The sequence below is a fragment of the Glandiceps talaboti genome, chromosome 6 (genome assembly GCF_964340395.1).
Source record: "Glandiceps talaboti chromosome 6, keGlaTala1.1, whole genome shotgun sequence".
NCBI lineage: Eukaryota > Metazoa > Hemichordata > Enteropneusta > Spengelidae > Glandiceps > Glandiceps talaboti.
In genome coordinates, this window is record NC_135554.1 from 661,396 (window position 1) to 686,776 (window position 25,381).

The 25,381-nt window shown below is 37.7% G+C and overlaps 1 protein-coding gene across 3 annotated transcripts in view; it reads right to left on the bottom strand.

Annotated features, from left to right (window-relative positions):
• Nucleotides 1-25,381, bottom strand: part of LOC144436631 (spermatogenesis-associated protein 6-like) — a 105,012-nt gene that overhangs the window by 24,298 nt on the left and 55,333 nt on the right. For 2 of the 3 annotated variants that reach the window (XM_078125459.1, XM_078125461.1), the window contains exons 6-8: nt 24,101-24,218; nt 10,179-10,300; nt 349-412 (exon numbers count right to left, since the gene is read on the bottom strand). In XM_078125459.1, the coding sequence (XP_077981585.1) occupies nt 349-412; nt 10,179-10,300; nt 24,101-24,218 (304 nt within the window). Of the gene's footprint in view, nt 1-348; nt 413-8,406; nt 8,460-10,178; nt 10,301-24,100; nt 24,219-25,381 lie in introns of all 3 variants that reach the window. The other variant, XM_078125460.1, reaches the window with a different exon arrangement.

Sequence of the window (25,381 nt, forward strand, 5' to 3'; positions counted from 1 at the left end):
TCAGCCAATCATGGCCCTCACTACCGGTACTCAGCCAATCATGGCCCTCACTACCGGTACTCAGCCAATCATGGCCCTCACTACCGGTACTCAGCCAATCATGGCCCTCACTACCGGTACTCAGCCAATCATGGCCCTCACTACCGGTACTCAGCCAATCATGGCCCTCACTACCGGTACTCAGCCAATCATGGCCCTCACTACCGGTACTCAGCCAATCATGGCCCTCACTACTGGTACTCAGCCAATCATGGCCCTTACTACCGGTTGCAACATTTTATCTTTCTTATAACTGGAATATGGATTAATAACTTTTAAAGGTTAAAGGTTAGAGTTGAGATAACATACCTTCAGTGTCATCACTCAGTTCTGTCGTACTACTACTTAAAGACACCTCTGGTTCTCTGATAGCCTGTGGTAAAAAAAAAAAATCCACTGTAAACTCAAGTAAAGCAACTCACTCTTTCACTACTGTCTTGTTCACTTCCACCACTGCACTACTGTGTTTATAGGTGAGCATTGTCATTGAAAATGATAAAGGTTACTGCCAGCTACAATTTACACTCTATTTCAACAACAGGCAACAGGCAACATTATGGGGTGCCAATTTATATAGCAATCCATACTGTAATACAGTGGAGTACTCTAATGCATATAGCAATCCATACTGTAATACAGTGGAGTACTCTAATGCATATAGCAATCCATACTGTAATACAGTGGAGTACTCTAATGCATATAGCAATCCATACTGTAATACAGTGGAGTACTCTAATGCATATAGCAATCCATACTGTAATACAGTGGAGTACTCTAATGCATATAGCAATCCATACTGTAATACAGTGGAGTACTCTAATGTAAAAAGCAATCCATACTCTAATACAGTGGAGTACTCTAATTTCAAGTGATTTATATTTTTTCCAACATTTTAGCTTCACTTTTTAGACAACCGAAAGTATCAGAAAACAAGTCCATGTACTTTCTTTCACCTCCATATAAGATTCCATCTATTAAATATTTTGTTTGCCTTCCATGAATTTCTTCAAAACCTACCAGGTAGACATGGAATAAAAAACAATGCATGCATGTCATGCAAAATTAACTTTTCTGTTGAGGCCACATCTTGTATGTTATTATTAGCTGTCATAAACACTGTATTGCATTACATTGTTTTCATTGTAACAAGCATTCTCACCTCCAAGTATTGTGTTGTTGACATACATTGTAGCTTAATTACATGATATAATCCTGTATAATACTTCCTTCTAGTATTTTTATTGATGGTTTGTCAGTATTACACCAAAATAATTGATTTTAAATGATATCTCGGAAAAAAGAATTGCTATGACTCTACTTTTGATAAAGTTCCTAATTCACAATGATTTCAAGTATTGTGCAGCTATGTTTGTTCTCAGAATCCATGTCTCATAATGGTAGTGATCAATTACAAGAAATTCATTCCTAATTTTGTGGAGAATGGGAAGACCTGACACGGGATTGTAGTTCTTCTCATCTGACACTAATCATTCAGGTAATTGTAGATTGAAGTACCTTAAGTACATTCTGGATTTTAAAAAATACATTCAAAGAAGAATCAAAATTTAGACTTTAAGTAAATTGAACAGTATTAGGGTGTGAATGTGATGATGTCATAATAGCTTTTTAGTTTAGGGTGTGAATGTGATGATATCATAATAGCTTTTTAGTTTAGGGTGTGAATGTGATGATTTCATAATAGCTGTATAGTTTAGGGTGTGAATGTGATAATTTCATAATAGCTTTTTAGTTTAGGGTGTGAATGTGATGATTTCATAATAGCTGTATAGTTTAGGGTGTGAATGTGATGATTTCATAATAGCTTTTTAGTTTAGGGTGTGAATGTGATGATTTCATAATAGCTTTTTAGTTTAGGGTGTGAATGTGATCATTTCATAATAGCTGTATAGTTTAGGGTGTGAATGTGATGATATCATAATAGCTGTTTAGTTTAGGGTGTGAATGTGATAATTTCATAATAGCTTTTTAGTTTAGGGTGTGAATGTGATGATTTCATAATAGCTGTATAGTTTAGGGTGTGAATGTGATGATTTCATAATAGCTTTTTAGTTTAGGGTGTGAATGTGATGATTTCATAATAGCTTTTTAGTTTAGGGTGTGAATGTGATGATATCATAATAGCTGTCTAGTTTAGGGTGTGAATGTGATCATTTCATAATAGCTTTTTAGTTTAGGGTGTGAATGTGATGATTTCATAATAGCTGTATAGTTTAGGGTGTGAATGTGATAATTTCATAATAGCTTTTTAGTTTAGGGTGTGAATGTGATGATATCATAATAGCTGTCTAGTTTAGGGTGTGAATGTGATCATTTCATAATAGCTGTCTAGTTTAGGGTGTGAATGTGATGATTTCATAATAGCTGTATAGTTTAGGGTGTGAATGTGATGATGTCATAATAGCTGTATAGTTTAGGGTGTGAATGTGATAATTTCATAATAGCTTTTTAGTTTAGGGTGTGAATGTGATGATTTCATAATAGCTGTATAGTTTAGGGTGTGAATGTGATGATTTCATAATAGCTTTTTAGTTTAGGGTGTGAATGTGATCATTTCATAATAGCTGTATAGTTTAGGGTGTGAATGTGATGATTTCATAATAGCTTTTTAGTTTAGGGTGTGAATGTGATGATTTCATAATAGCTGTATAGTTTAGGGTGTGAATGTGATAATTTCATAATAGCTTTTTAGTTTAGGGTGTGAATGTGATGATGTCATAATAGCTGTCTAGTTTAGGGTGTGAATGTGATAATTTCATAATAACTTTTTAGTTTAGGGTGTGAATGTGATGATTTCATAATAGCTGTCTAGTTTAGGGTGTGAATGTGATAATTTCATAATAGCTTTTTAGTTTAGGGTGTGAATGTGATGATTTCATAATAGCTGTATAGTTTAGGGTGTGAATGTGATCATTTCATAATAGCTTTTTAGTTTAGGGTGTGAATGTGATGATGTCATAATAGCTGTCTAGTTTAGGGTGTGAATGTGATGATTTCATAATAGCTGTTTAGTTTAGGGTGTGAATGTGATGATTTCATAATAGCTTTTTAGTTTAGGGTGTGAATGTGATCATTTCATAATAGCTGTTTAGTTTAGGGTGTGAATGTGATCATTTCATAATAGCTGTTTAGTTTAGGGTGTGAATGTGATCATTTCATAATAGCTGTCCAGTGAACAGTATTGGTAATAAGTTTAGGGTGTGAATGTGATAATTTCATAATAGCTGTTTAGTTTAGGGTGTGAATGTGATCATTTCATAATAGCTGTTTAGTTTAGGGTGTGAATGTGATGATTTCATAATAGCTGTATAGTTTAGGGTGTGAATGTGATGATTTCATAATAGCTGTATAGTTTAGGGTGTGAATGTGATGATTTCATAATAGCTGTCCAGTGAACAGTATTGGTAACGAGTTTAGGGTGTGAATGTGATGATTTCATAATATCTGTCTAGTGAACAGTAGCTGTCCAGTGAACAGTATTGGTAGTGAGTGTAGGCTTGGACCACTTTAGAGAACAGACTAGCAATAACTATTGTATTAAGTGTGAATAGGGCTCTTAATTCCTCTTCCTACTGTCACTGTCACCTTTCAAGCATGCATTGTCTTTTGTTTTAAAGTCGCCCTGAAGACTGTCAAACGTTGTGCAAAATGATACTTTGGGTCTATATGTTTTAAAACATTTGTGCAATTGACTCGAAGAGTTTCTATTGGAAAAGCTGAAAGGTTACTAGGTGTAGTCTATGACTGGAAATGAAGACTGTTAAGCAGTCAGAATCAAAATCACTGCAGATTCATATGAGTTATGCGATGTTGAAGTTGCTTGTCCATAGCACCCTTTATTTATGAATATATAATAAGTGATTATTAAAAGGATTTTGACACGTGAATTCAAATATTGTGAGGTTATTGGGTTTTTTCCCCGGGTTGGTCAGAACATGAATTATTGAATCGTCCATTGCTGCTCCTTTGTACATACGCTACTCTTTGCTGTAAGTTCTTTTGAAAAATGGATACAACTTTAGGCAAGGGATTAGAATAAACTACACTGACTCTAATGCCCTTGCTTTTTGCCAGGGAATTGTTTTCTTCACCGCTTGATTGGTCGTGCATCTTCGATCATATCGTCGATATGGTCCTCCTTGTTCTCCAAGTCATAGAAGTCAGTTCTTAAAAAAAATTTGTTTCATTCAGTCATCCATATCTATCATTTCAATGTCAAAATCCACGTCAACAATGTGTTTGGTAACCTGATACAACTACTACAAGTACACATTACTCATGTATACTTTACTATAGTGCATACACAGGAACATGTTTTGAGATGTCTGACAGACTGTCAACTTCCAGTTGGGACGTTTCTCTGGCCCTAACTGCAATAATTGTAGTGTTTGCTGTGATTTTTTAGGGCTTTTTCTTCTGTTTTTGCACTTCTTTTCATTCTGATGTTTATTGGAATCAAATGCTACAATTCCTGCAATGTTAACTCAAATAGACGAGATCATGTGGAAAATATGAGTGAGATGTCAGCGTACTGCTCGTTTCAAAATACTACATGCGTTGCTACATTTGCCGATTTTCACGGAAACTGGGGTACCTCTGAACAATTCTTGGGTCTTGAAGGCTCTGCAAATAATGTTGGAGTTAGGAAATGTCTGATTTTTTGGCAGGTAAGGCGTAATTTAGCAGAAAAATTCACCCAACTTAACAATTCTGAATCTGAATTGCTTCTGTCCATTTGTATTTAGTAGAGTTTGCTTCCAGTTAAACATCGGAATATAAAAAAGTACAAAAACAGAAGAAAAAGCCCTCAAACAAACATCAAATGCTACAATTATTGCTACTACTCTTGCCCATCTTCACACCAAGTGAAAAGCCGCATTTCTAGTCTGTTCTCTATAGTGGTCTGAGGTTTAGGGTGTGATGGTGCATCTAAGTATACATGTATGTAACACGGGGTGTGCACATCATTCAATCAGATCTAAGTATACACTTATGTAACAGGGGGTGTGCACATCATTCAATCAGATCTAAGTATACACTTATGTAACAGGGGGTGTGCAGGTCATTCAATCAGATCTAAGTATACACTTATGTAACAGGGGGTGTGCACATCATTCAATCAGATCTAAGTATACACATGTGTAACAGGGGGAGTGCAGGTCAATCAATCAGATCTAAGTTTACATGTATGTAACACGGGGGTGTGCAGGTCATTCAATCTGATCTAAGTTTACATGTATGTAACACGGGGTGTGCACGTCATTCAATCTGATCTAAGTATACACTTATGTAACAGGGGGAGTGCAGGTCAATCAATCAGATCTAAGTTTACATGTATGTAACAGGGGGTGTGCAGGTCATTCAATCAGATCTAAGTATACACTTATGTAACAGGGGGTGTGCAGGTCAATCAATCAGATCTAAGTTTACATGTATGTAACAGGGGGTGTGCAGGTCATTCAATCAGATCTAAGTATACACTTATGTAACAGGGGGTGTGCAGGTCAATCAATCAGATCTAAGTTTACATGTATGTAACACGGGGGTGTGCACGTCATTCAATCTGATCTAAGTATACACTTATGTAACAGGGGGTGTGCAGGTCAATCAATCAGATCTAAGTATACACATGTAACGGGGTGTGCAGGTCAATCAATCAGATCTAAGTATACATGAATGTAACACGGGGTGCAGGTCATTCAATCAGATCTTTGTCAGGCACCCATAACAATGATAATATGTAGAATGTACATGCAGGTTCCGTTTTCTTCTTGTGTTCATCTTTGTCTGATATAGTTCTAACATCTCTAAATATTTAGGCAATATGAAAATTAGTCCTCCTTCAACCAATAGTACAGCCCTTCTCAAAATAGCGTTCAGGTTTTATTGTCAAACATGTTTGATATAGGCCACATTTAATCAAGTAACATCAACAACAAGTGAGTTAAGTACCCTCTGTCCGATAAGTGTACCTCCATGGGTGGTGCAGCCAGAGAAAAAAGTATACTATAAAACAGTGAGCGCCAAGTTCAAACTACTCATTGCTTCCCGTCATTTTCCACCCTAGAATCCTGTGTTCAACCTGATAGTCTAGTGATGGACAGATTGAATAAATACTGTATATACGTCTGTATAACTTGATCAAGATGAATATATGTATCAATTCATTGGGAAGACAGTATTCATCTGGTAATACAAGAAGTGAAGATTTATGATTACTCATCATTGGAGATATCAAAGCAAATGAGGAAATTAACTAGTTTATGCTCTAAAGTTTGGAACAAAAGTACTTGACTTTTTACAATTTTCTTGGTGTCATAATTATATCAAAATCAACTGCTTGTACGTCATAAATCATAAACTTTGCCCTTGGCTTTCCAATCACAAGGAAGACGATACCTTCTGTAAATGCTATAGATGTACCACATCAAGTACTGTTGACTTTTAATGTTGTGCTATATGATCTCAGACCTGAGCTACGATCATGCATTCCTACATCCTCTGATTTGCAAGACGATGACTTCAATTCTGGTGGAAACATTGTGACTGTGTGCACATTTTCAGTGGCAAACTTGTACAATTGTTAGTCACAGATTTGGACCATAAACAGTGGTGGATCGGTGTGGTTGGATCACAAGAATGTAGGGCCTACATTATATGTGCTGTACATGTAGAGTATTCCACGTATTACAAACCACAGACAAGTCTGTGAACAACCTTCCGTTGTTCATTCCATTTTGGCTGTGTGTTGTTTGAGATGGATACATAAATATACCTGTATCTGAATATCCATGTTGTTTCTTGCCAATTATTTTGAGATAGACTAAATAATCCACGATCAAATATATACACCACTCACTTTCATCTTCACCAAAATTAAAATGTATCATTTCAAAATTCAAAGACCAACCCTACAGAGAAATGGTATGTGCTACAGTGCGCCTTGCACAATCTTACATTACACAATTTATTATCAGCATAGTAAAAGGAAGTCATGATTGTTGAGATCAGCGAAGGATATCCATCACTTCTGCACTTACTTTGGCAAGAAAAATTCACTACATGACTTGCTGTTTATGGGGTAAATTGTTCTGTCAAAGCTAAGACCACTATAGGTAGTGGTCATGGTCTGAGGTCAAAGTCAAAAAAATACATTAATAGATGGTACTAGTATGTCAACTTGAAAACACGCCGACAGTCTACCCTGTCACTGGTCCTGCATACAGATTGTGCACCCATTTCCCTAGTCCTGCTTGAATGCCCATGGAGGTCTGTGGCCGTCACATGAACTTTTGTGTTGATTGTGTGAGGTCAAATTCATGAACTGTTGGAGAGGACACATGGCCTGTCTACTAGCTAGGTTTAGCAGTTGCTTTGTATTAAAGTTCCAACTGAAACCCAGGCTGTAGACAGGCTAGCTGTTTGCTTAAAAACTGTCTCAAAAAAATATTAGTACGAAGTTTTTAAAACATAATACTGTACCAGTTTAGAATTCTAGACTAGTCTCTGGGTTGATCTAAACCTGAATGTATTCATGATGTAAACTTTGTCACTCTGTCAAGAGATAACCATGGACGTATAAGGGGAGAGATAACTAACGTCTTCTCATTAACATAGTCAATACCGTGAACATGTAGCAACCCAGCGATGACTCCAAGCTGCTCTTTAAATGGCTCGCCCATTGGATTCTCGAAATTTCAAAGTATTTTCATGTTCCCAGCTTTCCACATATGGGTTTACATGTAAGGAATTAATGCTCCCTTGTAGCGCGGTCACCCCAAAATATTCTTATGGTAAAGCATTTGGTATTTTCTCAACTTTCGATTTCATGTGATATACATATAATTAAAGTTCTGGGACAATTCTACAACATCACGCAACTTCCCCTGTATACAATGTACATGATGAATCACAGTTGAATGAGTAGTATTATTCAAGGCTTGAATCAAGTTTGCTAAACTAAATTGCAGTGAGCCAAGTTGTTTGAATTTCCAGCTCACTGTTCACAGTATGAGTCTGCATGGTTGAGCCCACCCATTGTGGACAGATGGTACTTATCTCTGTTTCTGTTGATGTTACTTGACTGTTTAAATGTGGCTATCTTCAGACATGTTTGACCATAAAACCTGAACGCTATTTTGAGAAGGGCTGTATAAATATTTTGATAATGTATTGTTGTAAAACCACTAATGTAATTAGTGACAATGAAAATGATAGCTAATGAGATAAATGTCTTCTCCCATTTTAGCCATAATTCTGCAAACCCCCGATACAATGCTGTCATGTTAACAACCAAGTCCGGGCCTACAGTTAGTGTATATGAGTAAAATGAAAACCAATGGCAATCACCTCATGATAGTAATGGCGATGTGGTTTCATGGAACTGCTCCAAAAACTTCTTCCTATGTGACAAAATACAGAAATCATCCAATTCATGCAATTTATGTCATGCAGTAAATATATCTATATATGTGTTAACGTATATGTACAAGTGTCAAGTCATGTGATATGCGAGGCTCTCTCTAAAGGGTTAGATGGTTATTTTGATAATATGTGTCAATAGAAGTGATATGATGGCCATAATATTTTATCAGCATGCATATAATGTCAAATATCTGTCAGTTTTGTATAAGAACATATGGGAAATTCATTTTGTATGTCAACTTTGACCCAAAAAAGTGTACACTGCACAAATGAAAAATAGCACCAATGGCATTGTAGCACAACTGTATTTGGCTGTTGCTATGGACATGGTCTTGTTGCTAGGGATATTTGCATACATTTTGGAATCTTTAGTCACTTCACCTACCCATCCCTGATGTGCATAAGGAAAGGGTTATACAGTCCAAATAAATAAATACAATCCAAAATACTTTATCAAGGACGATATACAGCAGGTAACAACCTGACTATATATTTGAATGTGATCCCTGATGTCATCTTTTATAATATGCATCGTCATTTCAGTTGCAAAGGGTGTGGTCATGGTTGCTAGGGGTAATTGTGTTGAAATGTTTTAAAAAAGAACTGCAGAATAATACCTCCAAAAACATCCCGACAAAGTTTCAACCTATTCACCATGCAGATTCAAGATGTAAGTTTTTGACAAAAATTGAGACTTTTAGACCTAATTTGCATATTGCTGATGGGATCATCACATTGTGAATACAGCTTCATCTACACATCCCCAGACGCGTCCCAATTAAATTTCAGCCCAATCTGCTCAGTAGTTTTGGAATTATATATTTTTGACAAACAAGACACATTTATAGCCCTAATTTGCATATCTTTGATGGGATCATCATGTCATGAACAATTCTTAATATAAACACCCTGAAAAACATTCATACCAAATTACAGCCTAATCTGCTCAGTAGTTTTGGTGTTAAAGATTTTTGACCAAAAAGACACATTTTTTTAAAACCCATTTTGCATATCACCGATGGTATCATCATGTCATTAACATTTCTTAATCTAAACACCTCAAATTTCAGATTGATCTGCTGAGTAGTTTTGGAGTTTAAGGTTTTTGACCAAAAATCACATTTTTTGATTTGAACAATTTCTCAATTGGACACCCACCAAAAATCATGTAATCGGTCCAGTGGCTTTTGACTTTAAGTTGTTCACACACACACACACACACACACACACACACACACACACACACACACACACACAGATAGACAGACAGACAGACACTTTGCCATGCCTATAGCAGTAATGAACCTTGTCACTTGAGTTGTGCTAAAAATTAAGTTATCTCTAGGTCTGAATTGCCCTAATTAGGCCTTTTAGTTGTAAGCATTTGTTTGACTTCACTGAGCAATTCTATTAAATGAAACATGTTTTGAAATTCAAGATTCAGCTGTTAAAAACTTTAGCTTGAAAAGCAGCCACATCTTAAAGAAGATACAGCTTGAATCTTTGACATGGTTTCAAACTTCAGTTGACTTTTTCCACAATTTTACCTAATATTTGTGCCATTGATATAGCTTAGAGAGCAACCTCCATATCATATGACATGACGGTACATGTAATCTACATTACACCTGACATGGTTACCATAGCATAGTCTAGTATCACATAGCATAGTGGTATTTCAAAGTCCTAGCAAGTACCTTGACTGGTTGTATTCGGCGACCATGATTAGGGTGGAAATTGTAGCGATGTCCCCAGTACTTGTCACCCAAATAACGCCTATATAGTGAACAGATTTTACAATCTTTGGCAGAAACATACTCTGGCATAGTTAAAAAAGACAAGACAAAAAAACAAACCAATTAAATACAGACAAAGACTAGTGGCAAAAATATTTTGGTTAATTAATATCTACTAGTATTTATGACAGTTCATTCAAGAAAGATGGCTGAAAACAGTATGTAGCTTGAAGCCAGGGTTTTACATCAAGTTTGGATTTGGGGGGTCATTGAGACGCAAACTCTGAAAAGTTAGGCGTCCAAACTGCAACTCTAGGGGTCATTTACAAAATCAATAAATTAGTGTGTGAAATACATCTGTATGAGGTTTTTGACAATATAGAGATCAAAATAAGCATTGATTAGTGTTGATAAAAAAGCAAACTTAAGGAAAACACAAATACAAGAAATATTATTAATTCAATGAAATTTTGAACATGCATGAAATCGGTAAATATACATCACAAGGGAGATCCGTAACACATACATGTATGTAACTGAGCTGTGTATGACTTTATATCATCATCTTTCTCTTGAAATTTTCTTTCACAGACTGCTTTCCAAAGTGTAGAAAAGTCTGATTTCAGAGACAACAGTGTAACAATGCTAATGTGACTGGAAAAGTCCTGATGTCAAGTTTCAAGTTACATCTTCTGTGAATGGATTTTTCACCTTCGCTTTGAAACAAATATTGCACTCTATGATGTTAGTTATGATCTCATATGAAATCAACCCTTTTGAAATGCTTCAGCCATCCTTTATTTATTTGAATGATCAATCCGTCACTTCTTAAAAGTATTGGGCCACGTAATGCCACTGCCAAATACATAATGAGATTCCAGAGCATTCCATTTCAAATCAGGGGGGTTTCCACAGTAGTCGGAATCAAATGTGAACACTTCTAATGTAGAGATAATATCGATGTCAGAATTCTTGTGTCCTCTAGGATGTAGATGTGATTTTTTTAAGGGTCACAAGTCCATAATCATGCATAAAAGATGCAATATATATAGCATCAAGTAAAACCCTGAGCATGAAATGCTTGTACATTGAGAGCAATGGATTATGTCAATATAGATTTTATAGAACACACAATGCAAGATTTAAAAGTTACCATTTGGAAGATCTCAGTGCAAAGTCTTTAATTGAAATGTTTTACTTTTGTATGAAATTCTGACTGTAAGACAGTGTTTCGATCCATAATGCATAGAAGGGTGATAATGTATTACATGAATTGACTAATTTAGAGGTGAAATCAAAATAAAAATACCACCAATGGCATTGTAGCACAACTGTACAGTTTTTAAAAATGTTTATCCATATGCTAGTCCATGCTAACAATAGGTGTTCATTTGCTGAATCCAGTTGCCTATCCAACCATGTTGCTATCTTTGCAATATACGTGATCATTTGGCTGTTGCTATGGGCGTGGTCATGTTGCTAGGCAAATTTAAATACATTTTTTGAATGTTTATTCAATACGCCATATGCCGGTTATCAAAGAAGCCACGAAAAGACAAAAGATATGATTGTTTGGCCACTAGGGGCACTGTTTTAGAACCGGAAGTGAGGGCCACAATTGTAGAGCATTGAGGCAAAGCATAGTAGAGTCTATAGACATCGTAACCACTGACTAAAGATTTTCTGTCATTCCCTGTAACTTTACGCTATAATATTGCGTTCTCCTAATATTTCGCGTAAGTTTGGCTCTGCAATTCGACCATGAGGAAAACCCAAAACTTCAAAAGTAGCAACATTTTGAAACGGGTAGTACGCTAACATCTCACTGACCTCATCCATTTGCGTTAACGTTGGAGAAATTATAGCGATTGCTTCCAGTCAAACATCGGAACGGAAAAAGGTACAAAAACAGAACAAAGAACCCTCAAAATCACAGTATACGCTACAGTTATTGCAGCTAGTATAAGACCAATCTGATTAAAATTCGATGTAGATGTCGGCTAATCTTCGTGGTACATGTTTGATCGCCTCCTCTACCGATCAGGATAAAAACGTAAACATGTACCACAAAAGTCAATTCAGGCAAAATAACGAAAGTAAAATAGCAATGAACAATTAGCCGACATCTACATCGGATTTTAATCAGATTGGTATAAGACATGGTTTGAGTGAACCATGTAAACGTTAAATGGAAGGCTAATTCATTGAAGGGGTGGGCGATGTGGTCCATCAATCATAATAACAATATTTATGATTCATTGCCGACTTCGATGTTTTTTTTTATACACTGATGGTCCTGAATAAAGACTAGTATGCATTTGCAAGCAAAAGCGTAGTTCCAGGGCACAGTTGGGGACATGAAGAGGCGATGATGTTTGGATTAGTGTAAATTGGCCGATAGTGGATATTGAGGGTAGGATAGTGTGGCAGTGAAACAAGGTTACATACCTAAGGGTAGGGGGACATCTGGTATATTACAGGATCATGGTAGCTGTAATATGTTTGCATGACATGGGCATTTCCAATAGGTGAGTGTGCAGATTTGACATAGATGTGGTCTATTAGGGTGCCTTTGAGTGTGGTAGCTGTTTTAACAACTTGGTTGAATTGGAAGCTGGACATGAATTTCTCAACTGGGTGAACTTGTTGTGCTAGGAGATTGTCATTGAAGTCTCCACAGATGACATTGTGGTAAACATTGATTGTGTGCAAGGATGCAATGAGTTGGCCAAGATTGCTGGGGAACAAGCTGGTTTGGTATGTAGAAAACATGTAACCCCACCTAGTACCTGCACACGAACGACCGGTGTCGCCGACTAAAGTAGCGAGATCCGTTCACGTCTGAGCAGCAGACCTACTTTGTTTTAGAAATCATGACAAGGCGAAAATTCAAACAAATATTTTATGTTACAGCAGTCGATAAAGTCATATTCAAATCAAAATTATATCAAAAATACTTGCCGAAATAGAATATTTATACTAAAAACATGGCGGCCATAACATTGAACGTCATTTGACACGTAGGTATATGTCAAAGGTTATTACTTGCGACGCTACGAGGTGGTTACACGGAGCAACTCATGAAGCAACTCAAGAAGCAACTTGCGACGAGTCGCAGAAAAAACAACATGTTTGTATACACGACGAACGACCGGTGTCGCCGACTAAAGTAGTGAGATCCGTTCACGTCTGAGCAGCAGACCTACTTTATTTAAGAAATCACGACAAGGCGAAAATTCAAACAAATATTTTATGTTACAGCAGTCGATAAAGTCATGGAGGTAAAACAGACGTGGTCGGTAGTTGAATAGATGACAAAAACAATGAAACTGCGTGTTGGAGATTATGAAATAAAAACCCGGGAATTTCTCTGAAAACTGCACGAGAATAATAAGATAAGATGGGAAAAATATCGACAGATTATTTTTATTTTGGAAAATAATCGATCTTATTTTATTGTCATTCTTTCAATGCCCTCCAAAACATCGCCAGGCTATTGCCGGATCTCTGGGCATGTACTTTGTAGTGACTATAAATTGTAGTTGATGTTGTTCTGGAGGAGACATTCAATTCACGTAGGATGGTCTCCAAAAACCCTGTTCTAACAAAACTAGGCCGATCGGAATTTAAAACTAAAAACTCATCGATGGATTGCTGTAAACGAGAACTCCAAGCAGTCATTGTATCAATCGTAATTTCGCAATTTGCAATGATGTGAAAGTTGAAATCTCATTGCATACTGAGCTGATCAATATTCATAATATGCCATGACATCATTCATGTCCCGCTTCGAATATGTCACTATTTTTCCCATATAAGGGTAGCACAATGCAAATTTCAGTCTGCGTTATGAATGATAGCGCTGACTTCAGCTGGCGAGATTGACGATTATGAACACGGAAGTGTGCCACGCTCCCACCACATAATTTTACCGAACAAATGTTGATTTTTATGGTAACCACATCAAAAGGAGCACAATTTTGGAGGTGATGTAGAAATACCGAGGTCAATGTTGATGCACAGAAATAAGTAGCACGATATTTTATAGGATTACGCCAAAAGATAAAGGGAGTAGTCGAGCACAAAACTACCGACCACATACAATGTTTTGATACAGATACAAGCTGAGTGATACCAATATATCTGTCCCTTAATTTAACAAAATCACGTCCAATGATGCACAAATTTGATCAAAACAGGTTCACACATCGTAAACTCAACTTTACTGTTCTGTGATCGTTAATTACGCTTCCAGAACGTTCTTGTTCACTATGTGCTTCTGATGTAGTGAGTCAGCATTTAAACATGACCCCTCAACTCCACAACTTTTAGTACAGTACCACCTCCAACACAATATTGTCAGCTATCAAAAGTTTTTAGCTTACGCAAACAGCGACGGAGATAGGGGGTCCCCAATGGCTAGCGTTTGCCTCAATGCATGCTGGGGAAACCCAGAAGAAAACTGCATGGAGACCCCCACAGAGTTGTAAACCGGAAGTGGATAGAAAGTAAGAACCAGCAGAGATTCAAAAGTTCCAGGTCGCCCCTAGAGGGCGCACTGGAACTAATTAGCAAGCTTGCTAAAGTGTGATAGTAAAGTTGAGTATATCAATACAAATATGTTTATGCCAACTTATAACCTGTACATGAAATGGTTTCTTCCGGACAAAGTTTTATGACTTCACCCGTGGTGCTACACCACTGTTCTAATAAACAAGAAAGGCCTAAGTATGCGGCGACATCAGTTACAATATAAACATGTGGTTTGGTAATTGTCGATCGAACTCTCAATATTGTGCACTAATTAGCTGGCAACATCGGTAGTTTGCTGTCCTGGAAATTAGTGTGATGACTGTAGCTGGAAGCTGTTGTCAGATTTGTAATTTTCTAATCGTTCTTTTGTCCAGCAACAGACACCAGTAAGGTAAAGAAAGATGTTTATCATGTCTATATCGGGTATATTTCGAAGGTCCTCCCCGTCCAACTTTCAATGTTTCCGCTGTCGATTAGTTCTATCTTTTGATGCCCGACATCCACTATTCGTCTCCTCTTCCATTCTCTCAGAAAATCATCATTTTCCAGTATTTCAAGACCAAGGTTGACAGCATTTCTGGCGATAGATCGGCTTTCCTCGTTTTAGAAGTAGTAATTTTCCGCTCTTTTATGAATGCACGGAGTTCTTTTACGCCCATTTTGTTGACAGCTTTATACATCGCCATACTATTAGATGCCATGACGAAAATTCTGGCCCTCACTTTGTCAGATATGGTGCGCCCTCTCGCGATACTTTCCTGCGAAACTACCGGAAGTTTGATAACCGGCATACGCCGTATTGTCTATTAATCCCCGTTGTTATCTTCACAATATATGTGATTGTTTGGCTGTTGCTATGGGTGTGGTCTTGTTGCTAGGTACATTTACATATATTTTTTGAATGTTTATTCACTTGTCTTTCAATTCCTGTTGTTACCTTTGCAATATACGTGATCATTTGGCTGTTGCTATGGGCGTGGTCTTATTGCTAGGCAAATTTACATACATTTTTTGAATGTTTATTCAATTGTCTATTAATCCCTGTTATCGTTGTGAAATGCACAACCGTTTTGCTGTTACTATGGGCGTGGTCATGGTTGCTAGGGATATTTGCATGCATTTTTTGCATGTTTATTCACTTGTCTATTAATCCCTGTTGTTATCTTTGCAATGTATGTGATCATTTGGCTGTTGCCAATGCAGCCATAGGTGTGGTCTTATTGCTTGGCATATTTGCCAAGCTAGGCATATTTGCAAACACTTTTTGAATGTTTGTCTAAGAATCCCTGTTATCTTTGTGAAATACACTACTGTTTGGCTGTTGCTATGGGCGTGGTCAAGGTTGCTGGGGATATTTGCATACATTTTTTGAATGTTTACTCACTTGCCTACCAGATGATGTTGTTATTTAACCAAAATATACTTCCATTTGGTTGTTCCTAAGGGCATGGTCATGGTTGTTAGGGCCAATTGTGTCAAAATGTTATGAAGAAATCTGCAGAATAACACTCACCACCAGCACCCCATATATGGGGACGTGCTTAGGTGCCCACCAGTATCCCATATATAGGGACAGCAAAGTTCAGTCACCCATGATTCGCATCTCGGTGTATAACGGAGCTATTGCTGCAAAACTTGCTGCCATAACTAGTTCCAAACATGTGTATTAGATATGTTTTGCTAGCCTGCCATTTTGAGCACATGGAAGTGAACGGTTTAGAAATAGGACCGAAATGACGAGCAATCGTAACTTTTGTGTGCGTTTTTCGCTGACAAAATCGAATTTCAACATTGCAGAAGTAACCAACGCTCTCATAACATCTCCTACGATGTAAATTTGTCAACAGTCCGAAGAAATTTCCATTGAATTTTACCAGAAATACATCATTGAATGCATGTAGTTGGTTGTGGGAAGGGCACAAGCATCAGAAGTACTGCTAAGTTCGTGTTATCTCCCAACAGGGAATTTACGGGTGTCGTAGTGAAGGTCGGCAAAATGCATAACTTGTTGACCAATAGTCTGCACCCATACTATCATCTTGGGGCCAAGTTTTATCGATGTAAAGAATTAATTTGGTCATATTTCTTTGTGGTAATGTTCAATAATGAATAATACTCACACAAGGTCAATTTATACTGGTCAGTGGTGGGTACATTACGCATGATATGAGGATTTTCTGATCAGATTTTTAGCGTGCGTTTTTTTAGTGACAATTCAAATTTCAACATGGTCGCAGCCAAAATCGTCTCCCCTAACATTGTGTTTATGATGAAAAATATGGTTCTGTTCTGTTCTGTGAAAAATTCTATTTAATTTCGACTTGGATGGCATTATTGACCACAAGTAGGTGGCTGTATGAACTCGTTGTACTCTATGTAACGTTCGCGTAATACAGCGACGTACGTTAAAATGCTAGCTGCATATTTCCCTTGATCGGTGTGCATATCGGCAAATACCACCACTTTGCCCATCCCATTTTGGTGCCGATACTACCAACTTGTGGGCATTTTTTACAGAATTAGAGAATAAATTTGGTGATAATTTTTTGCTGTCTTGTCAAATTCTGAATTTACAGAAGCTCACTTTTCAGATGATCTTGAGGCGACGACTTTAGATATTTTTAGTACACTTTCAATGCCAGTGGGGACCGACTGTAGTGTCATAAATGGATTATTGAGCCATTAATTATTTTTATTCAAATTTAATACGACTGAAAATAACATTTTCTGCCAAATTTTCATCGATTTTGCCCATTTAACCAGTATACAGAAGTTTTGTAGGAACATAAATGTAGGTATTTTGAATTTTGTTTGTGACATAAATGTTCTGTTTATTTGTGATATGTCAATAGATATACAACCGATGTTTGTTTTATTAATATTTTATTACTTTAATCCATATTTCGGTTGTGTATGTGACATTTGAATATATGAATTTGCAACTATGATGTACAAAATTTATTTTCCATTAAAATGATACCTTATTTTTCAAAACTATGCAACTCAAAGTATTTTTATATCAATTTCATTGCATACCACTCACGCTCACCTAATGTTAGTGAGGGGGCTAGTGGAGTAAGAACTACGAACAAACTCCACTGAGGCAGTGACGTTTGCCTAGGAGGGCGTTGAATAAGAAAATGTCTGATCATGTTTGATAAGATATTATTCTGACCTAAATCTGGTCCCCCGATGCTTCTGACCATGTTGGCTATCGCCGTGCGATACACCATAATGGTCTTAACTGCATACCCTTTCTCTTCAAACAGAAACAAGAGAAAGTCTGCTACTGTCTGGGGAGATGGATCGAGAGGATCCTTCTGCCTTCCATGACACCAATCAGAGAATCTTTTCCACTTTTCTCCATAGGAAAATCCCTGTGAACGGAGGGATCGTTCTATAATCTGAACGTGTGAAGGTGGAACAAGCTCAGGTTGGGGTGAACAATGCCCCTTCCCTGAGACAATAGGTTCTCTTGATCTGGGAGAACTACTGGAAAATCTACCAGAAGGTTAGTAATACTGGGAACCAACTTCGGTTTGGCCACAGAGGTGCTACAAGAATGACTGAGGAACTCTCCTCTTGTATTTTCCTCAGTACAGCTGGAAGGAGTGTAAAGAGGGGAAAAGCATACACGCTCAGTCCTTTCCAAGACATTGACAGAGTGTCGGTTGCCATTGGTCTCGGATCTGGAATCGGGGATACAAAGAGAGGCAGTTTTCTGTTCATGACGGTGGCGAACAGATCTACAGTAAGTTCTCCCCAATGCAGAAACAGAAGGTGAGCAATCTTGATAGGAATTGCCCACTCTGTAGGAAGAACTCTCTTGTGATGCGATAGAGCGTCCGCAATGCCGTTCAGTTTCCCTGGCACATGACGTGCTGACAGAAGAATCTTTCGGTCTATGCACCACAACATCAGTTCCCATAAGAGGTAACACAGTGTTGGAGACCTGGTTCCTCCTAGCTTGTTAATGTATGCCACTACGGTGGTATTGTCTGAGTGAACTAGAACACTGTGCCCTGTCACTAGCATCTCGAAGTCCTGCAGAGCTAGGGAAACTGCCTTTAGCTCTAGCCAATTGATGTGGTGAGAGCTGTCTTGGGAGTTCCAAACACCTGCTGTCATATGACTGTCTAGGTGAGCTCCCCAGCCCTCTTGTGATGCATCCGTATACAGGGACAGATCAGTGTGACTGTACAAAATGGACTTGTCTTTTAGAAGGTTGCTCTGGTCTAGCCACCATTCTAAATGGAACCTCAGCACTGGACGAATTGGAACCATGCTGCTGGTTGGCTGCGAACTGGGTCTCCAAAGGGCGAGAAGGTACAATTGAATTGGCCTGATCCAGAGTCTGGCCCATTGTACTATATAAATTAAGGATAGCCCAGGAGAGACAGAAAATGTTACGCTGTTATCTGTCTCAGGGGGCCATAGGTTCTGAATGACTGACAATAACTTGTCTATTCGTTCTTGGGTAGGGCAAGCTATTCCCTTGTGTGTGATCAATTTCATTCCCACGAATACTTAGGATGAGGGCTGACTTGTTGTAACTGGGGATAAAACCCAGAGAAAGGATTAGCAACAATATCTGTTGAATCCGTTTGAGTAATACTTCCCTTTGCTCATCCGGAATCAACCAATCATCGAGATAGGGACGTAAAAGAGTGGCCTGTCAGTGTAACCCGGCTACCAGTGCCGCTAACACTAGGGTGAAAACCCAAGGGACAGTGGCTAGCCCAAACGGGAGTGCTGTGTACTCGAAAGTGTGGTCTAGGACCGTACTTGGATCAATTTCTCAAATGGCCTTTTTGGCCAGAAGAGATTCAATCGCGTTCCTTAGTGCCCTTTGTCTTTCTGTGCCTCTTGGTAGAGAGGTTACGAACAGAATGGAAGTGAGGGGCAGTTGTCTGGCAAATTCCAGAACATAACCATCCCTTACCATGGACAAAACCAATTTGTCTTGTGAGACTGTATCACACGCATTTGCAAAGTGGCTTAGTCTGCCACCCACTGGAATTTCCAGTCTTGGAATGGGGAGGTTCCTGTGTCGTGTTGCTATGTGGAGAGTCAGGAGTGCTGCTGCGAGACAGAGCCCAGTCTTTTAAAGCTGCTCATGCTAAAAAGGGGCTTGTCGGGACCAGCCTTGCCTCTACCCCGTTCACTATGCAGTTTACCACGTGCACATCCCGTGCTAGATTGTCCAGGTTTATTCCTGTTGCCTTGGAAATTTCTGTTTGTCTGCACCATATTATCACTTGTATGGTTAGCTTTCGGCCTTGCTGGAGTGGAGGTTGTCCGTGGAGACTCCCACATTAACCGTTCTCTCTGTTTTGCTTCGCTGGCCCACTGGGCTAGGGAAGTCAAATTACCAGCAAACAGTGAGGAAGTGGAAAACAAGGAGCCTCTTGCTTCCTGTTTCAGTTCCTGTGTTAACGAGTTAGACTCTCGTTTCAGGAAGGCATCCCTCTCCATCAAAATAAGTGCTGCCCATCCTCTCGCTGAAGATTCAGAGACATGGTAGAGACCTTTTATTGTAATGCGCAATAGTCTAAGAACCTTAGGCATCTATGGGGTTTCTTGCTGTAATTCAGACGTTGCTACAGCTAGAAACCAATCCATGACAGAACATGCATGGATACTTTCTGCGTGCATTTCCCCTAACTGCTTTAACTGAGTGCCGGGGATAGACAAGGAATTGAAGGTTTTGGCTTTGACGTCCACAGCCTTAGCATCAGTGTGTAGACTGGGGTAACCAACCTCGGAAATACTAGTAGCTTTATGATGATTAGAATCACAGTGGCGTGACGACTCATCAATGACACTCAACCCTTCCCCCTTCCGCCAATTTTCTTTGGACCAATTAGCACAAACCTCACAGGGTTTGGACGGCGAACATGTCCGACAAGAAGGACAAACAGAATGACAATCCTGCTTGGACATGTCATGACACATGCACCCTTCTTCTTAGGTTTAGTCAGGACGAAACGAACGACTGAAAAAACAACAACACGGTAAGGCAATGACGTCCATATATAAGGAACACCTGCACGGAGAAGAAAAAACACACAATAAATCTCAACCACAAAGGGAGAGACAATAAATCGACACTTAGCTGTAATCCTAGGATCTTTAGGGTAACCAAAGAGCCAACAAGTGGAAAAAACCAGTGTGTATAGTGGAATTGGAGGGAAGGTACTTGAAGACAAAAACAATATCCGTCTACACAATCGTACCACCATGCGATAAAAGACACAAGTACGCATGCGCTAACTGCCACTTAGGCGGGAGACTAAGCTAACCAAATATGGACCCAGGTATGGTGGAGGGGGCAGGGCCAAAAATTTCTTGGCATGGATTGGAGGAATTAATGCGGGTTATCCATCAGTATTTTGCTAACAGGTAAGTATCATAGTCAAACAGAATTCATATTTTTACACCTAATTTGCATATTACTGATGAGATCATTATATGCTTAATATTTCTTCATCTATACACCCACAGTTGCATCCCTCTTAAATTTCAGCCCAATCTCCTGAGTACTTTTGGAATTATAGGTTTTTGACCAAAAAGACACATTTTTAGCCCTAATTTGCATATTACTAAAAGACTCATCATGTCATGAACAAATCTTAATTAACACACATCTAAGAATGTTCCCACAAAATTTCATGCCAATCTGCCCAGTAGTTTTGGAGTTTAAGTTTTTTGACCAAAAATCACATTTTTTTACCCAAAACCCACATCTCTGACGCAATCATTTTCATTTGAACAATTTCCCAACTAGACACCCGAAGTAACATTAAAAAATCATTATATGCTTAACATTTCTTCAGGTATACACCCCAGATGCATCCCCATTAAATTTCAGCACAATCTGCTCAGTAGTTTTGGAATTAAAGATTTTGACCAAAAAGACATATTTTTGCCCTAATTTGCATATCACTAATGGAATCATCACGTCATGAGCAAGTCTTAATCACAACACACTTAAAAATATTTCCACCAAATTTCAGACCGATCCGGCAAGTACTTTTCACGTTTTAAGTTTCTTTTTTTTTACCCAAATCACACATCGGTGGTAAGATTCATTTTGATTTGAACAATTTCCAAACTAGACACCCAAGGTTTACACCTACCTAATATCAAGGCAATCGGTCTAGCAGTTTTTGACTTTAAGTTGTTTAAACACATACAAATGTACACATCCACACAGACAGACAGACACTTTGCCAAGCCTATAGTACTACTGACCCTTATCAGATCAGTTGTGCTAAAAACTTCATGAAACACAATGGCTTTCTTTTTAGTGCAAATCACTTTTACACGTACTTTTAGAAAGTAGACTTTACATAGCAATGGTTGCCAATCTTTATTGAGTGATCACTGATCTATTTTGATATGTGGCTACATTTACGTTATGTTCTGAAATTGTTACAATTTACTTTGCGGTGACATGTCAATCATTAAGAATGTTTAATTTGTTTCATATTTTGTGCTCTTAAGTATTATAATTATAATTATATTAATTATTATTCCGGGCTGGAAGTGTTGTGTATCGTCAGAGCTTTTTAACAGTATGTTTCGTTTGCACGTTTGCAACATTGACAGTGACATTAGACATGGTTTTGGCCTCAACAAAAATAGGGTATGCAGGTTACCACCCATCCACCAGTTGAGGGTGTGGGCAGGTTAAATCCACCCAAGCAGGGTGTTAACCCACGTAAATACGGTAGTTAACACGTATTTTGACATAGTTTATACATAATTTGATACACTTTATACATATTTTGGCATAGTTTATACATAATTTGATACAGTTTACACAGATTTTCGCATAATTTATACATAATTTTTCATAGTAAGTTTATACATAGTTTGATACAGTTTATACATATTTTAGAATACATTTGTAGTTTATAATATTTTAGCATAGTCTATACATATTTTAGCAGTTTATACATATTTTACATATTTTGGCATACTTTATATGTATTTTAGCATAGTTCATACATATTTTAGCATAGTTTTATACACATTTTGGAATACTTGTAGTTCATACGTACATGTATTGTAGCATAGGTTATAGTGTAATTTTAAGGCACAATGCACCTAAGGGACAAATTTTAAGGCACAATGCACCTAAAGGGACAAATTTTACTGAAGGTACAATGCACCTAAGGGACCAATTTTAAGGCACAATGCACCTAAAGGGACAAATTTTAAGGTACAATGCACCTAAGGGACCAATTTTACTGAAGGTACAATGCACCTAAGGGACCAATTTTACTGAAGGTACAATGCACCTAAGGGACCAATTTTAAGGTACAATGCACCTAAAGGGACAAATTTTAAGGTACAATGCACCTAAAGGGACAAATTTTACTGAAGGTACAATGCACCTAAAGGGACAAATTTTAAGGTACAATGCACCTAAGGGACAAATTTTAAGGTACAATGCACCTAAGGGACCAATTTTAAGGTACAATGCACCTAAGGGACAAATTTTAAGGTACAATGCACCTAAAGGGACAAATTTTACTGAAGGTACAATGCACCTAAAGGGACAAATTTTAAGGTACAATGCACCTAAAGGGACAAATTTTAAGGTACAATGCACCTAAAGGGACAAATTTTAAGGTACAATGCACCTAAGGGACAAATTTTAAGGTACAATGCACCTAAAGGGACAAATTTTAAGGTACAATGCACCTAAAGGGACAAATTTTCTGAAAATCAAAGTTATTAAAATCATTCCAACTTTTATCTTGTTCTTTTATCTTGAAAGCTTGTTCCTGTTCATTTTGAAATAATAAATTTTAGAAATCTGGGGTTTCACCGTCTTGTTTTCAGGGAAATCGACATATTGACTTTTATTTTACCACAATAGTCAGCTGCCATATTGGATTCTTAAATGACTTACATGTAATTTATACACACATTTTGTATATTTGAAAATTTGCATGCCAACCCCTAATTTTAATCAGAGCCCATTTTACACCATACAAGTTTTAAGATCTCACATTTTAGACCAATATACATTTGCCATCGTTCTATATGCATATAAAAAAAATAGAGGATCGCAAAATGTTGTTTTCGAGACTTGTGTTTTTCCCTCATGGCCAACATTTTAGGGACAATTAATTAAATGGCAAAGTTTTTATTTGCTACAGGATTTTAGACCAAGCAAAATCAAAACTAATGTTGAGTTGATCACATTTTAGATGCTTCAGCCTAAAAAGTAACAACCATACAGCTAGAAAACACACCTAAAGAGTCTAAAGGGGGAGTAGCCATTCCCCTTCCCTATCCTACCTTTATAGGACAGACAGAAAATTTGTGAAACTTACTAAGTTCTGCCTGTCGTCTCTTGGGTGATAAAGAGTGACTTGGAAGCAATGGAGCTGAGGATGGTCGTTTTGGTGATGGTGATTGGCCTGGTGATAAAGACTTGTTGAATGTATCCACCTTAATTGTACAATCAAATAATACAATGAAAAAATTAACATTAAAAAAGTGAAACAGTTTTATTGTCATATAATTGTAAAGTCATCTGAAAATAGCGCCAATGGCATTGTAGCACAACTGTACAACTTTGATGTCTGCCACCAGTTAAAGAAAAAGAGTCAAGGTTTGCCTGTTTTACTGGTTAAATTCAAATCCTGTCATTTGGCAAGATTGGTATACAAGGCACGTGTAAAGTTGAAAGATGTGAACGTAACTGAAATTGGCCTACCAGCCGGATCGAAACGTCTGTTCGTGTCCGAAAATCTCACTAAAGAAAATGCTGCGGTGTTTTATGCCGCCAGGAAAATGGTCAAAGACAAGAAATGGCACAGTGCGTGGACAACAAATGGTGTGACTTTTGCAAAGAAGACCGGATCGAGTTCACCGATGAAATTCATAGAAATTGACACTTTGGTCAAGTAGCACTTGAAATTGACACTTTAGATAAGTCGAGCTTTATCGCTTTAGTTAACATGACCTTTTTTTTCTCGTAAACCAGAATGGTCTTAAACGTCATTCGCTTATATATGTTTGCCAGGGCGTTTCTGTGCTTCTCCTGGACGTTTTTTTTTTTTTTTTTTTTTTTTTTTTTGTGTGCCTCCCTTGTTTTTGTTTTGGGATGTTTTTTCACATTTTTTGCTTTTTCCTCTTTTGTTGCTCTTTTTTCCTTGTGTCTTGTTGATTCTCATTTTCTCTTGCTGTCTTTTCCGTGCTTGCTCTTCCTAACCCACAATTATGCAAACTTTATCGACCTTCTCTGTACTTTATGCTAAAACCTTTTTCAGTAGCTTCCCTTAATGTAAGGGGTTTAAACAACGCAAAAAAAAGAAGGGATGTTTTTGACTGGTTAAGAAGTAAAGACATTTCCATTATTTTTCTGCAAGAAATACATTGTCCTCCTGGCCAGGAAAATATTTGGAGAATTGAATGGGGTTTACATTGCGAGATAAATTCTGTCTCTGGTCAGAAAGGAGGAGTCGCTATACTATTTAATAATTCCTTTGAATACAACATTCACAGAACCTCTAGGGATTCTGATGGTAGAGTAATTGTAGTCGATATGTCTATTGGTGAAAATAGGTGTACTTTAGCTAATATTTATGCCCCAAATGTGGACGATCCCG